Source organism: Centroberyx affinis, unplaced genomic scaffold (assembly GCF_046629955.1).
Source record: "Centroberyx affinis isolate AG114_WGS23_722 - 3 ecotype Tasmania unplaced genomic scaffold, CSIRO-AGI_Caff_v1 ptg000886l_1, whole genome shotgun sequence".
Taxonomy (NCBI): Eukaryota; Metazoa; Chordata; class Actinopteri; order Beryciformes; family Berycidae; genus Centroberyx; species Centroberyx affinis.
Genome location: NW_027279475.1, coordinates 356,506 through 370,370, shown reverse-complemented (window position 1 = coordinate 370,370; position 13,865 = coordinate 356,506). Strand labels below are relative to the sequence as shown.

The window sequence follows — 13,865 nt, the reverse complement described above, 5'->3', positions numbered from 1 at the left end:
AATAATCTAACAGAATATAATGTTGAACATCTGCGATGGAAGGTGCTTGATAACCCCAATGACATACCAGCTCACCGTTTTCCTCTAACATAAGATAGGTTACTAAATATAGGGGATCTCCTAAAGAACATAAAGGGATACTTCTATCATAGCCTGTGCATTGGTGCTGTAAATACATTATTAAGTAGCCACAACATTGTAGGCTCACTTGACATTTCAATAGACTAATACAATGCCAGGCAAGCAATACTTTTAAGTAAATATAGAAATGACACTGACAAATAGTGTGAATAATAAGACAGAAAAAATGTCTTTATCATTTTGTAGCATTTATGGATCTAATTCTTGTATGCAATGCAAACCTCAGGCATGACCTTTGACCTTAAAAATACATAGAAAGAAGTTGTCTGCCTTTGCAGGATAGAATAGCTAGCTCTCTGGTAAAAGATGAACAATTCTACACAAATAAAGGTATTGGAGTAAATGGACTTAAGAGTAAACGTTCAATATGACGGTTTTGCATGTTGTACTTTGTAGAAGAAATCTGGTGACTTTATGCATGATCTGATCCAAATCTCCAAAATGGCTGCAGATAAAAACAAGTGTGGGATTAAAGCACAATGTTTCATAACATGAAAATCAAAATAATCAAGTAAAGTATGAGTGCCTCAAAACAGCAGTGTAGAGTAAAAAAAAGTAAAAGTGCATAATTCTATCCACCCCTGTAGACAAGCCGAGGAGGCCATAACTTTTGATGGTGTTTGTCTCCCTCCAGTGTCTACACTCAAACCTACACCCTCTAATTCTTTCCCTAGATTATCCCTTGTTGATAACATAATCATTAACAACCTAGCCGTGATCCTAAAATACAGGAGTTTCATTTAAGTAATTGATCATATTTGTTATCATTGATAACATTACTATATTTATGTCTATTGTTAAGTTCACTTTTGTTCCCGCCATGCACATGTACAGTCACGGTGGCCGAGAGGTTAAGGCGTTGGACTCGAAATCCAATGGGGTTTCCCCGCACAGGTTCGAATCCTGTTCGTGACGGTAAATTTTCAATCATCTTAGTTCCAACAAATTGACAACTTTGGGTAAACCATTGCATGTAACAGTACTATTCGTGGTTGCTACACATTGCAATATTATACGTAATGATATATTTTGCGGAATTGCCAGGTTTTGGGCTACAATCGATGTGGATAAGTTGTCTGTGGTCACAAGTAATTGAATTTGATATCAAAGTGACTAAAAGTAACATGTTGCGATTATTAGACGTTATTATATAAAATCCATGAGTAAATGTGACAAATTAGGTCAAATTTGAAACGGCTTCACCATGACATTCACATTGATTTCTCACATGTGCTATTTTGCTCTCGCGTGGCTTGCTGATGAAGAAGCCCATTTGGTACAAACCGAGTTGGTTACTATTTTCGTTACAGCATTTTGGTGTCTGTTGATCACCGGAAGATAAGTAATTGTGTATTTTTACAAGTACAGTAAGAAACCTGGAAACGTTGGTCATTATCAGCCGCCCCGTCTATATAACAGAGCACACAAAGAAATATCCACCCGTACTCCCCTTTCCCATGTGGAATAATGGAATCGACCGAGGTATATAAAAATGACCGGCGGCAGATACTGACGTAGTTTTGGGGGCATTGTTAAAGCAGGGGAAGCGTGTCAAAGCTTGTGTAGATTTTATATAGCGTAATGGGGCTTTAGCGTTGTTTAGGTATAACAATCAGGTTCACTTAACATAACATTTTTTTCTAGCAACTGCAGGGGCCACACTTAGCAATAGACACACTAGTCTTGTAAGCAGTTGGCCAGACTTCGCGCTAGCAAAGCTAACAGCTCCTTTTGCTCAAGAAGCACACAAAAGAAAGGCGATCGTTTGGTCTGATAGCATTAACTAAAGTACAGTTGTCTTGTCAATCGAAGGAGATACATCTCAAAGTAGCTGGTGATAAAGACGACAACTTCTCCTGTGTGCAGCCACACGGAGTCAGACAGTGGAACGGTCTTTGCTGAAAAAAACAAACATTTAACTGGCGACTCCGAATTTCAACCTAGTATCACAAATTTTCTGGCTAAATAGGTCAGTCGTTGATAATAACTACCACCGTAGGTAACGTTATGTGAAGAAGGAAGTAGCCATTATGGCGAGAACCGTGAAAAAGACACCAAGAGATGCATATCCTTCGGAAATGAAGCGAAGGTAGCTAGCTAACACTTAGTGAATAACTGCTTAGCAAAGCTAACTAACGTTAGTTTAGTTACCCTGCTAGTGTTAGCTTGTTTGCAGAGGGCAATTGCCTTTTAACTTTGTTCAAACATCATAAGTGTATGGTGTTTGACTGGATGTAGGTGGTTATTTAACTGAGCCATTGTGCTGTTTATGAACAATTACGAGATTGCTAACTTAACGTTACAGAGGTTGAACAAAGGCTTGGCTAGCTAGCAGTCTATTTAGCTACGCTATATACCTAAACATTAACAGTCACTGCTAGTAGCAGGTATACGTGACAGGAAGGGAGCTAGCGATAGCTATTTTGCTTTGACCCACTCTAACGATGGCAAACCCCACAACCGAGGCCTTGTTCTTGATAAAGGACGTGAAGCCTGGCTCGAAAAATTTGAATATCGTATTCATCGTTTTGGAAATAGGTAAGTTGTTGGAACATGAGGATGTGATGTGTGTCGTCTCATGCCGCTCGTTTCCGTTTTCTTAAAGGGGCCAGTGGTAACGTTACATATTTATTTGGCTACAGTTATACCTCCCGCTGGAATAGGCTTCGTTTTAATTTGTGCTCACAACATGACATACACATATGGATAGGTTGCCCTCAGTGGCTAGACTTGGGGTGTATGAAGTGAATTGTCTTTTAAGTCAAACTTAACCTTGTTTTGGTTCTGTCAGGGCGAGTGACCAAAACGAAGGATGGCCATGAGGTGCGATCCTGCAAGGTGGCAGACAAGAGCGGGAGCATTGCCATCTCTGTTTGGGACGAGCTTGGCAGTCTTATTCAGCCAGGGGACATTATCCGGCTGACCAGAGGGTAGGATTATTCTCACACTTGGGCACATGTAATTCACAGAACTTGCCCCATAATTAACATTTGATTTTTACAAGTGTCTACCAGATCTTTGCTTTCCCCAAGGTCCTTTTCAGTTATTGTGGAAGAATACAAATACAAGCATCTGACACGTAGTTGTGTATAAAATGGTTTCATGTTGCCAGTGTTGTGCCAAAGTCCTCTGAAACTGTTTCCCCTGGCGGTGTCTTCACTTCAGTTTCATACCAGAGAAGAGAATCCAATATTGTACATTTTTGCGGGTTGTTTTCCTCACGTTTGCTTTTCAAACAGTAAAACACTTCAGAAACATTTCACAGGATTACAAAGAATTAACGCAGCCTATGGAAGTAGAACTCTCATGAGTGGAGATCACGCTTATTTGCGATCTTATCTCAAACCACAAGCGTCTGTTGAGTACACAAGGAAATTGTCAGACTATGAGTTTATGTATTCAAGTACATGTCCCTCATAATTTCCTTTTGCAGTTGCAAAACAACACACAACCCCCAAGGGAAATACATTTTTTTGGGGGAATAAAAATTTTGACACAACACTGTTGACTGAACAAATGATTTTTTTGGTTTGAGAAATTTTACATGTGCCTCTGTTTTTTTTGTTGGCTTGATAGATATGCGTCCATTTGGAAGGGCTGCCTGACTCTGTACACTGGGAGGGGAGGAGACCTTCAGAAGATTGGAGAGTGAGTAGCCAGCCACAATCTATTTATACTTAAAGGAAGTCCTTGTCCCCACTGGAATTCTGCTTGTCATATCTACCCTACTCTCCATCAGAACTATGCACTCACTAGGCCAGGGCATCTTGGGAAAATTGTCAACAACATGCTGGTACTGATTTTTTGTTTAATACAAACCTTAATACACTACTTTTTTCTCAAATTAGAGTAAAATTTTAACATTCATGACACTTAAGGTTCTTTTCTAAATGGTCAGACCATAGTCATTTTATCCTCAATAAAAATGCCTTAAATGACCTAAGACCCAACTGTAAGAATATTTTTTAAAGCCTTTTCAGTACCATAAAATTCATACTAAAATTGTTTTAGATATCTATAGGTATTTCTGTTCATTTCAAGCCCAAACCCTTACCCTTGAACTACACCGGCTTGGTGTGGCTTCAAACTTGGGCAAGGGTGTACTTCTACCCTTTTTTCTGAAACTCGCCTCTGTGCTGAATAGAAAAATAAAAGGTACATTACTCCCACACCTATGCTTGTAAATGTTAAAGTGGCTGATGTGGTTTTCTGAGCCATAATGAACAGGAAGCTCTATGTACTCATGCTATATTATTCTAACAGTGATATTGAAAATTACCAAAATTGACACTATACAGGTAGTTTAATTTAAAAAAAACAAAAAAAAAACAACACTTCACATCGATGTTTCTTAAGCAACAGATGAGGTGTTGATGCACTTAACTTTCATATTATATTCAAATCCTTATTCCAAACATTGGGTTTTGGTTGTCAGAATGTTATTTTGAAAGATTTTAATTTTGTCTCCCAGGTTCTGCATGGTGTATTCAGAAGTGCCCAACTTCAGTGAACCAAACCCAGAGCTGCTAACCCAGACCAACCAGCAAAACAAGTCTGTGAGTAGTGATATGTGGACTGTCCGTAATGCTGTGTAATGCACCTATGGACCTTTTTAGTTTTGAAAACCTCACCTCAAGATCATACTTCAAACTACTACTGACATTCTCTTCCTAATATCTTACTAACAGGGTAAACCAGACCAGAATCAGCGGGGAAACTCTCCGCCCAATCAGAATTCAGGTACACCTGCACCACCAGGTATGTTTAAGTGTATTTTCCATTATGTCAATAGCTACCATGCTACCAATTGCTTTTAGGAAGCATAAATCCATGTTGGCCATATTCTAGGAAATTGTACTCATTGATGATGATAATAGAAAATCAACATAGATTGTTGGTCTACTAGTGTATCAACACTGCAAAAGTTTATATCTTGACAATTTAATCTTGAATTTGTTTTTTGTTTTTTTTTATATAAAACAATAGTTGGGCTTGTTTCAACACATCAGTTTGTTTAAGAAATTTTCAAGAAACAACTGACACTATGTCAAATGCAGATTACTTCACCTATGAACATGTTGGTAGTAGTAAAATTCTTCAAACATGGGGAATTGCGTTGAAATGAGTGAAATTCTCACCTACTGATATATTTTCACTTATATCAATAGGATATTAAAGCTACAGTCCGTGATTTGTGCTTCTGTGCACCCTCTCCAAATGTAAATAGAAAGGTTAACTTTTGCTAAAAAGTGTCTAGCAAGCATGCTGACACCTGGGGCAGTTCCAGGGAGGGGCTGGGGGAAATTGCGTTGCATAAACGACACCTTTTGGGTGATGGACCGACTTGATTTTGAGGGCTAGGGTCATCTGTTCTTCTCTATCACTTTGTGGAGCTGCCATGAGTTGAGTGTAGTTGCAGAACGAGTGCTCTGTTAATGAAAAGTTAATTTTAATAAAGATGTATTTGTAGTTTGATATGCTAATTTTTGAAAACCATTGGCAAATTGTTAATGTGACTTTCAGTTGCTTCAGCCAACATTATGTAGAGGCTTAACTACATTATCCGTCTTAATCAAACAACGGTCAATGCGATCGATAGTGCCCCTCCTGTCACAGGGATAAAAATGCAAACATAACAAGGAAGACAGATCTGGGGAAAGAGGAAGATCTGGAGAAACAGACAGGTCAAGATGATTCAGAGCAAGAGAGAAGTGTGGAGATAACAAGATCTGGAGAGACGGAGCAAGAAGGGAGGAATTCAGACACAGAGACCAGTCTGGAGAGCGAGGCAAAACTGAGACACATACAGACTAAAGAGGTAGAGTGAGGCACAGAGAGAGACAGAGGAGCCATGTATACCCACCAGCAGACCACCAGGTTTGTCAGTTTACACAGATGCCGATAGATAAGTGCATGTGGTCAGTTCCCCAATTTTGTAACCTATTATCAGATTATATCATTGAGTATAATGTATCATTGATTAACATACCTCAAATCAATTAAATTATATTAAGATGGAGGAAATTTTTTGTTTGATTCCTTCATGGTCAGTGATAAACAAAACCTGTAGTACAATCGCGGATTGTAGTTTTAAGGCATGGTACAAAATGAAGTTTGGTAAGATGGAGATTTTTTTCTTCTTTTCTTTCTTTTGTTTGCTGTGAGGGCTGATGTGTGTTTTACCCCCACAGGTAATGGTGCCATGCAACCATTTGCCAACAACAACCCACCACCTGGCGCACCCCGTGATCCTGCATTTGGGAGCGTCGGGCGACCCAACGGCCGGTCACCTGGCAACGGAGCACCTCCAGTTACTGTTGCTGGACCCCCAACAGCCACTAAACCCTCGGTTGCCATTAGCAACGGCAGGGACCCACGGCGTGCCAAAAGATGAAATTGGGGATGGGGGGGGGATCATGTGGGGAACCTACTTCCCCATTTTCCCCCTTCCCCTTTTTAACCCCTCTGCTCTTCCTCCTTTCGCAGCCTACATTGGCTTTCACAACAAGGAAATAAATTATAGGCTACTAGTATAATTTTTATACAGGCTAACCTAGTCAAATGTGTCATTTGTTGAGTATAGTGCAAGTAGTGCTCTGTTAGCAGCACAGTGTGTGATTGTGATCTACCACTTGATGCACTAGCAGGACTTATTGAACTGTCAAGCTTTGGTGCTTGACTTTTAGTCAGCTGTGTCACGCCCTTGCCCTCTAAGTCTCTCTGCAAATCGCCAGTTCTGTGCCAGTGTTACCTCCCCACACCACCCTAATTCCCTTCCCCATTTTGTTCTTTGAAACTATACACCCTACTTGAACACTTGATGCACTTTCTTCTCTTAATTTATAGCGGAAAATCTCGCTGTCATTTAATTCAGGAAATCACTTTCTGCTTTTCAGTGGAAAAAAGGCCTTAAGTTGGTGAAAATGAGTTCTTGGACTGAATGCACAAGCGAAACTCTTCAAAGGGTCTTCCCTCTCTTAACCAAATCGTATCAGAAGTGACTCTGTGAAAGGAAAGGTGATAGTTTTGAATTTTTAACGAGTAGAGTAGAATTGGATCCGATCGGTTTTCATGAGACTTTTTTTTTTTTTCTTTTCCATCAGTTGTACCTTCATGAAGGTGGGACCACTTAAATACTGGCAAAGGGGTTCACAAAATAAATTTTACAATAATTCTGCTGCCATATGGGCATTTCTGTAGTCTTTTTGATAGTCAATTTACACTTGGAAGCCATTGTTCAAGCATCCTATTCCACCAGAAGGTCATGAAACCTTGACAATTATCAACGCACTGGTCACGCACTGTTCCGGAGCCAAAGTTCATTTCCCTTTTTAAGCTATTGGAGGCACACAAAAACAATACTGTGTTAGTGTCAATAAAATCTGTGTGGTGATGTCAAGTTAGTTATGCAGCACTTAAAGTATCACAAAGTGCCTTACAGTGTAATGGGGTTTTAATGCAGATCAGTGAAGTGTAGGCAAGCTGGCAATCTTTAAGCCTTTCCTGGCAATAGGCACCACAATACTAATAGACCTTTCTAATATTTTGAAGCACAAGCCCCAAGACTTTCTTGCCATAAGTATTGACGGTACTGTAGTTCAACCTCTCAAAGAAAAAATCTCCATCAATTATGTGATATTTGATTACATAGCACCACCTAGTGCCGACTAATATGAACTACAGTTGCATTACTTTTGTAGGTACCTCAGTTAAGTACAAACAATATAGGATGGTCACGCACATCCTGGAACCATTGAAGGCAGGTGCTGGACCCGCAAGTAGTGCTATATCTAGCAAGGAACGTCTGCACACTGTAGCTCCCTTTTGTTGCTTAATTGGCATCACACTGAAGAAGTCTGAAGGAGAGCAGTGTGCTCGAAACATCGCTTTGTGGTGCCAATAAAGCAGCAAAAGGGAGCTGCAGTGTGCAGATTTTCCTTGCTAGATACAGTACCTCAGTTAAATTTGAGCAGTGTGTTATGGGTAGGTTTTGGCATGTTGCTTGAGTTGACGTGTGGTCATTAGGCTTGCTTTGTTAAACCAGATTGTTTTGGCAGGTCTTCACTCAAACACCGATACTCACTGTGCCTCAACAGAGAAGTGAAAGAACCTGTAGAAATGCATGTCTTTCAAATCCACCCAGCTATCTTTCTCATATTTTATCAGAAATCAACATAATGACGCATTTATACTTTCCCTGTGTTGAAAGAAGAATTTTGTTTGCGTCTGGTATCCCCATTTTGAAACGATGCATTGCAAACAACAAAAGCCCATATTGCTCCATATCCTTTGTTGCACCAAGCACCTAGACATTATGACTTTATAGTGGGTGTATTCATGGGTCTTCATGTTGCCCCATTTCAATTTTGACGCATTAGCCCCTGCTTCTGGTAACTGTGTCCAAGAGGGTAAGAAGTATGCAAATTAACTGAGATTAGTACCATGTTTATGGGTGTCAAAGGAGTAGATGTAATCTAGATATCAGCTCTATCTGCTCTTGGGAAATAAAAGGGTGCAATAATTTTCTCTGATTTTGAGATGGCGAGAGGTAAAGAGATTTGGCCCCGTTCAGGTCTTAAACATAAGTTGAAAAGTGCTGTGTCATATGGGTGTAACAGTAGGACAATGTAGAGAAACCATCTGTCATATTGTTTCCTATGTACAATTCACTGAGTGATGCACCACCACTGCTATATAAAATCTACAATTAAAATAATAGTTGGGCAAATTTCCATCTAAACCTCCAAGAAGCATAGTCCTGTTTAGAGATGCTGCTCTGTTGGTTACAATTAGTACAGCAGTATTCACAAGCACCTTGAAATTACCCCAATCATCACTCCTACAGTACATGAGATTTCAGTGGAAGCCCTGTATTTTATCATTTAATCGCTCAGTCCTACAGGACAAGTTTTCATCACTATGTTCATGCTAACTGCTCATATAACCCTGCTGACCTTTATGGTGAAGGCACTACTTGTGACACTGGAGGTTGGAACATAAGAGAAGTGTGGCAGGAAGTGTGATGCTTGATCCTCGTGTGTCAACAGATGTGCATGTCATGAGCCGGGAACTTCCTCAACAACACTGGTTTAACTAACAGTTTTTTCAATCAGAAATTCAGGACCATTCAGATCATACAGCTTATTGTCTTTCACTACATCAAGGCATGAGGCCTAGAGGCCCAGACATTTCAGCCTGTTGCCATCTTCAGCTGATGTGTATTGTGATATGAGGTATTCAACTTCAAAAATTGTTTAGTTTGTAAATTTTGTAGTTCAAAAATGAATGGAAGCATCAAATGATGGGAATTATTTATTTAGTTCTTATAAGGTATATAAACCAGAGCAGGTTAAAATGATTAAGACGGGGGGGGGGGGGGGATGTGAGGGATTTGCAAAGCTGGACAGCAGGGGCAAAGTGTAGACGACATTGTATATCTGTTGATTAGTTAGAACTCCAGCGCTGATTTTTTGTACCAATATACCAGTGGTTTCAGTTTCTTTTGCTGTTTGTGTGACAGCACTGCCACATCTTATGACACTGATGTTTCAAGTAATGTGGCTTTGGTAATTTATAAGGAAGCGTTGTGGTGTACAATTCTGTACTACAAAACAAAACAGTGGCATAGCCAAAATTGCAATTATACACACACTTAAAATTGTCTAAGAATAGAAATGTGGAGTTTCTCGACAGTTTAAAGATAAAAGTTTAAGATAGTTTAAGATAAAATATTAAAAATGGTCAAATATAAAAATATTATTAAAGATAGTTACCCGAGAGGTAAGAAAACAGTATCACCCTCTACAGAAATCCAAAGCATGGTATTGGAAATCTAAACTTGACCTTGATACAAGGATTCAGTGTATGACAGCTGCAAATGAAAAATATTACCAAAACAGGTTTAAAGATACAAAATTATTGTAAAATAATACATCCAAAACATGGAATTGGCGACCCCAAAAGGCTAAGACTCTTGATACAAAGATTGTAAAGATTGATTTTGAAGCTGTAATAAATTTGCTTAAAATGTGTGTGAAGTTTGGAATAAAATACCCTTCCTTTTCAAATTTTTCTAGTACTAATCTTCAACAGTCTATAGCCAATACATCTTTGCCAATAACATATAGGCATACCTATAGCAAGTCAGACCCATAATTAATGTTAACATCCCTAAAACATCCTGGATTCAGGTTTAAACTGCATACTAGGCAAACAGGAAAGTATGGTTAGGGTGAGGGGAGGGGTGTAGAGAAATATAATGTTCGTTCCTTGTGTCCTTGTGACATACTTAGTGCCTCCTGCGAGACAAGACACCAAAATGACTGGTGAGTTTTTTCATTCTCAGAGCTATGTTATGTTTATTTATTTATCTAATTTTAATTTATTCATACTAGACTGGTAATTTAACTATTCGTAGTCCTTAACATAATCAATCATACTTTATTGAAAAGTGTATTATACATTCTGATAATTGAGTAAACAGGACATTTGATGTGTTTAAAAAAGTAATATTTATTGTGATGAAATATGGTATGAAACATGTAAAGAAATGTAGTTAATCTTATGTTGTCAAATATTTTTTCTTTGAAAATAGTTAAAATGAAAGATATCGGTTAATTATAAAGCAAACACAAATATTTCCCATGAGCAATATGTTTGTCATGTATCTTGAGAAAACAAAAATTGACTTTACATATGATACATATGATAAAAGGAGTGCAAATGAAGCCACAGTCACAACTGGAAATAAAACAGTAGCTCCTAGTATTCTTGATGGGCCATGGAGTAGAGAAAGCTATCCAATGATACATATACTGTTGTATTACACATTCAGTGTGTGAAAAAAAGTGAACCCTCACCTTAAAAATGCCATACTCTGATTTCAAGCTACAGCAGTTCTATCATACTTGGCTGCTGTTCTGTTGAAACAAATAGCACGCTGTACACACTTGAAACAGACGAGTCATTCTCAGCTCACATTTGTGTTACTATTCAACATAGCATAGTTAATAACACATTGACACAATTTTGTTGTGTTGAAAAATACATTTGTGCTGTGCCAAAGTTGACATACAGATTTCCTTTTCAATGTATCAAATCTAACCACTGTTAATAAATACATTTTGCAATTAAACCTGAATAAGCGATGTGTGCTACGTGGAGATTTCCGTGAGATGTAATGATATAAACAATTAGCCACACATGCGGGCCAGCTGTGTTTTTGTTTTCACCTCTTTCCTAAAGCTTGTTGTCAAATTCGGCCCGAGTCGTAGCTTCTCCTTTTTTTTTAAAACTAGCTCGTCTCCTCGCTCGCAGTTTGAAAGCGGAGCTCTCCTCCTCCCCTCCCTGAAAAAAATTCTGATAATGGCGGAACCCATGAAGCGAGCAAGTAAACGATTTCAACTAGTAAACTTGCTACCTACCTCTTCACTTGTCATTGTGGGACATGAAACCTTCAGCGAGATGACGTTCCGGCGACATTTCTCCATAGGTACATTTATTTTAGCCATTAGCCTTTATGCACGGTTTGTCCTTAAGGGCTACAGTCGCCCAGTAGTTTTGCTGTGTGTGTTTACAAAATGTGTTGCGGTTGCTGTCACCCTCTAGTGGTCGAAAAAAATCGTTAAGTGTAGCTTTAATCAATGTAATATAAACAGATTTATAGTCTTTCCATCCATTTTCCTTTGTATGACTAAAATTTTCTTTCAACTTTCTTTTTCAGATCCAAACACCTCTGCTTTTATCTTTGATAACTTTGGGGATATTTATGATGAGCTCAACTTCACTTATAATGACTCAGAGTTCATCTATGACCCCACAACGCAGCCCTGTAACACCTTGTCCATCTCAGATGTAGTGACAGTTGCTGTCTCTATGTTTTATGTCCTCATCTTTCTGCTGGCGATCCCCGGAAACCTAGTAGTGGGGCTAGTGATCGGCTTTACCAGGCAGGCACTGTCGCCCTCTGACCTCTACCTTCTCCACCTGGCAGTGGCTGACATCTTGCTCGCAATTACCCTCCCTTTCTGGGCCACCTCTGTTACGCTGGGCTGGGTGTTCGGAGACAGCATGTGTAAAATAGTCAGCATCCTGCAAGAGCTTAGCTTCTACGCTAGCATTCTCTTTCTGACTTGCATCAGCGTGGACCGCTACCTGGTGATCGTGCGCGCAATGGAGGCACGCAAGGCTAACCGACGGCTAGTCAGCTGGGGAGTTTGTGGTGCTGTTTGGTTTGCTGGAGGACTTCTGTCTCTGCCAGGGCTGTTCAATTCTTCCCTCCCTTCTAGCAAACCTAATCAGAGTGTGTGTGTCGAGCAGTACGATCCCAGCAGCGCTGACGAGTGGCGACTGGCTACCAGAGTTCTTCGCCACACCCTTGGCTTTGTTATCCCCTTGGTCATCATGCTGACCTGTTATGGAGTGACCATCAAACGCCTTCTCCACACCCGTGGGGGGTTCCAGCGGCAACGAGCCATGAGAGTGATTGTGGCCGTGGTCATTGCCTTCCTGCTTTGTTGGACGCCATACCACCTGGCAGTGATGGCAGATACATTCTTCAGAGCGAAGATAGTGCTGTACAAGTGCCCGGCGAGAAATGCAGTGGATCAGGCCATGTTTGCCACCCAGAGTCTGGGCTTGCTCCACAGTTGTGTCAACCCGGTGCTGTATGCCTTCGTGGGGGAGAAGTTCAGGAGGAGTTTGGCGCAGGTGCTGAGGAAGGCGGGCATTCTCGAGAGAACATCAGTGACAAGAGCAAGCAGGTCGTCATTGTCATCGGAAATCACATCCACGTTCATGTGAGATCACCGAAGGGACATAAGTGTGTTTGTGTGTGTGTGTGTGCGTGTGTGTGTGTGTGCGCGTATGTGTGTATTTCAATCAGGAGATACTAGGATGAATGCTCGAATGAAAAACTTTATTCATGACATGAAAAGATGAGATGTAAACGACAAGACAAGATGTAAACTTTGTTGTGAGCTCTATGGAGGAACTCCTCCCATTCGTGAAGTTAGGAGTACATCCGGGATAAACGAAGGAATTAGGATGTCCCCCTGGGGAGTTCTTCTGGAGCCTGGACATTGGTGGTGATGGGGTGGTGGAGGGACGAAAATAAGCACAGCGATTGGAATGACAGCAGCATACGGCATAGATCTGAGAGAAGGGCAATAGCATAGAAGGTGACGTGTATATACTCCTGTCACTTAGACAATTGGCTCTTTGAAAAAGAGAGGGAAGTGACGGCTAACTCTGATTGGATCTCTGGAAAAAGAGGGAAAATGTTCACAGACTCTGATTGGGTAAAGGGAAAGCATGAATGAATGAATGATAAGTAGCCTTCCTGATTGAAATTGCGTAATACTTCACTCAGGTGTGTGATTGAGTTCATTATAATCTGTTTGCACCTGTTATTTTTGTAAAATATCATGTCCTGCCACTAACTCAGATACAATAATAATCAAACCTCTACTGTTTAAGTAATTTGTAATTCTTCATGAAACCTACCTTGTACTGTATACTCTTTAAGATTTGTAAATACTTATTTGTACATAGTTGAACAGGTTAGCCCAAATTGCTGATTATTTCACACAGAAAATAGGAAAAGCGAAAGACAGCATTGTTGTCACAGGAGTAAATGGCTGCACTCTTTTAAGTTTTAATCATTTGGACAAAAACACTGACCACCGTTTCTCGAAGCATTCATAGGACCTTGTGCTTCATCAAAA

At 39.9% G+C, this 13,865-nt stretch overlaps 2 protein-coding genes and 1 non-coding gene across 3 annotated transcripts; all 3 read left to right on the top strand.

Moving 5' to 3' along the window:
- Positions 1-974: 974 nt before the first annotated feature.
- trnas-cga (transfer RNA serine (anticodon CGA)) lies at positions 975-1,056 on the top strand. Its single transcript has one exon. It is a non-coding gene; the product is annotated as a tRNA-Ser (tRNA).
- A 618-nt stretch (positions 1,057-1,674) lies between these two features.
- Positions 1,675-9,434, top strand: nabp1a (nucleic acid binding protein 1a). Its single transcript, XM_071521394.1, has 6 exons — positions 1,675-2,679; positions 2,933-3,071; positions 3,718-3,789; positions 4,613-4,697; positions 4,830-4,899; positions 6,333-9,434. Exons 1-6 carry the CDS (start codon positions 2,586-2,588, stop codon positions 6,533-6,535), a joined length of 663 nt encoding a protein of 220 aa, XP_071377495.1. The 5' UTR covers positions 1,675-2,585; the 3' UTR covers positions 6,536-9,434.
- A 2,170-nt stretch (positions 9,435-11,604) lies between these two features.
- On the top strand, positions 11,605-13,185 carry LOC139645614 (C-X-C chemokine receptor type 2-like). The gene is made up of 2 exons (XM_071521383.1): positions 11,605-11,632; positions 11,864-13,185. Exons 1-2 carry the CDS (start codon positions 11,605-11,607, stop codon positions 12,940-12,942), a joined length of 1,107 nt encoding a protein of 368 aa, XP_071377484.1. The 3' UTR covers positions 12,943-13,185.
- Positions 13,186-13,865: the final 680 nt, after the last annotated feature.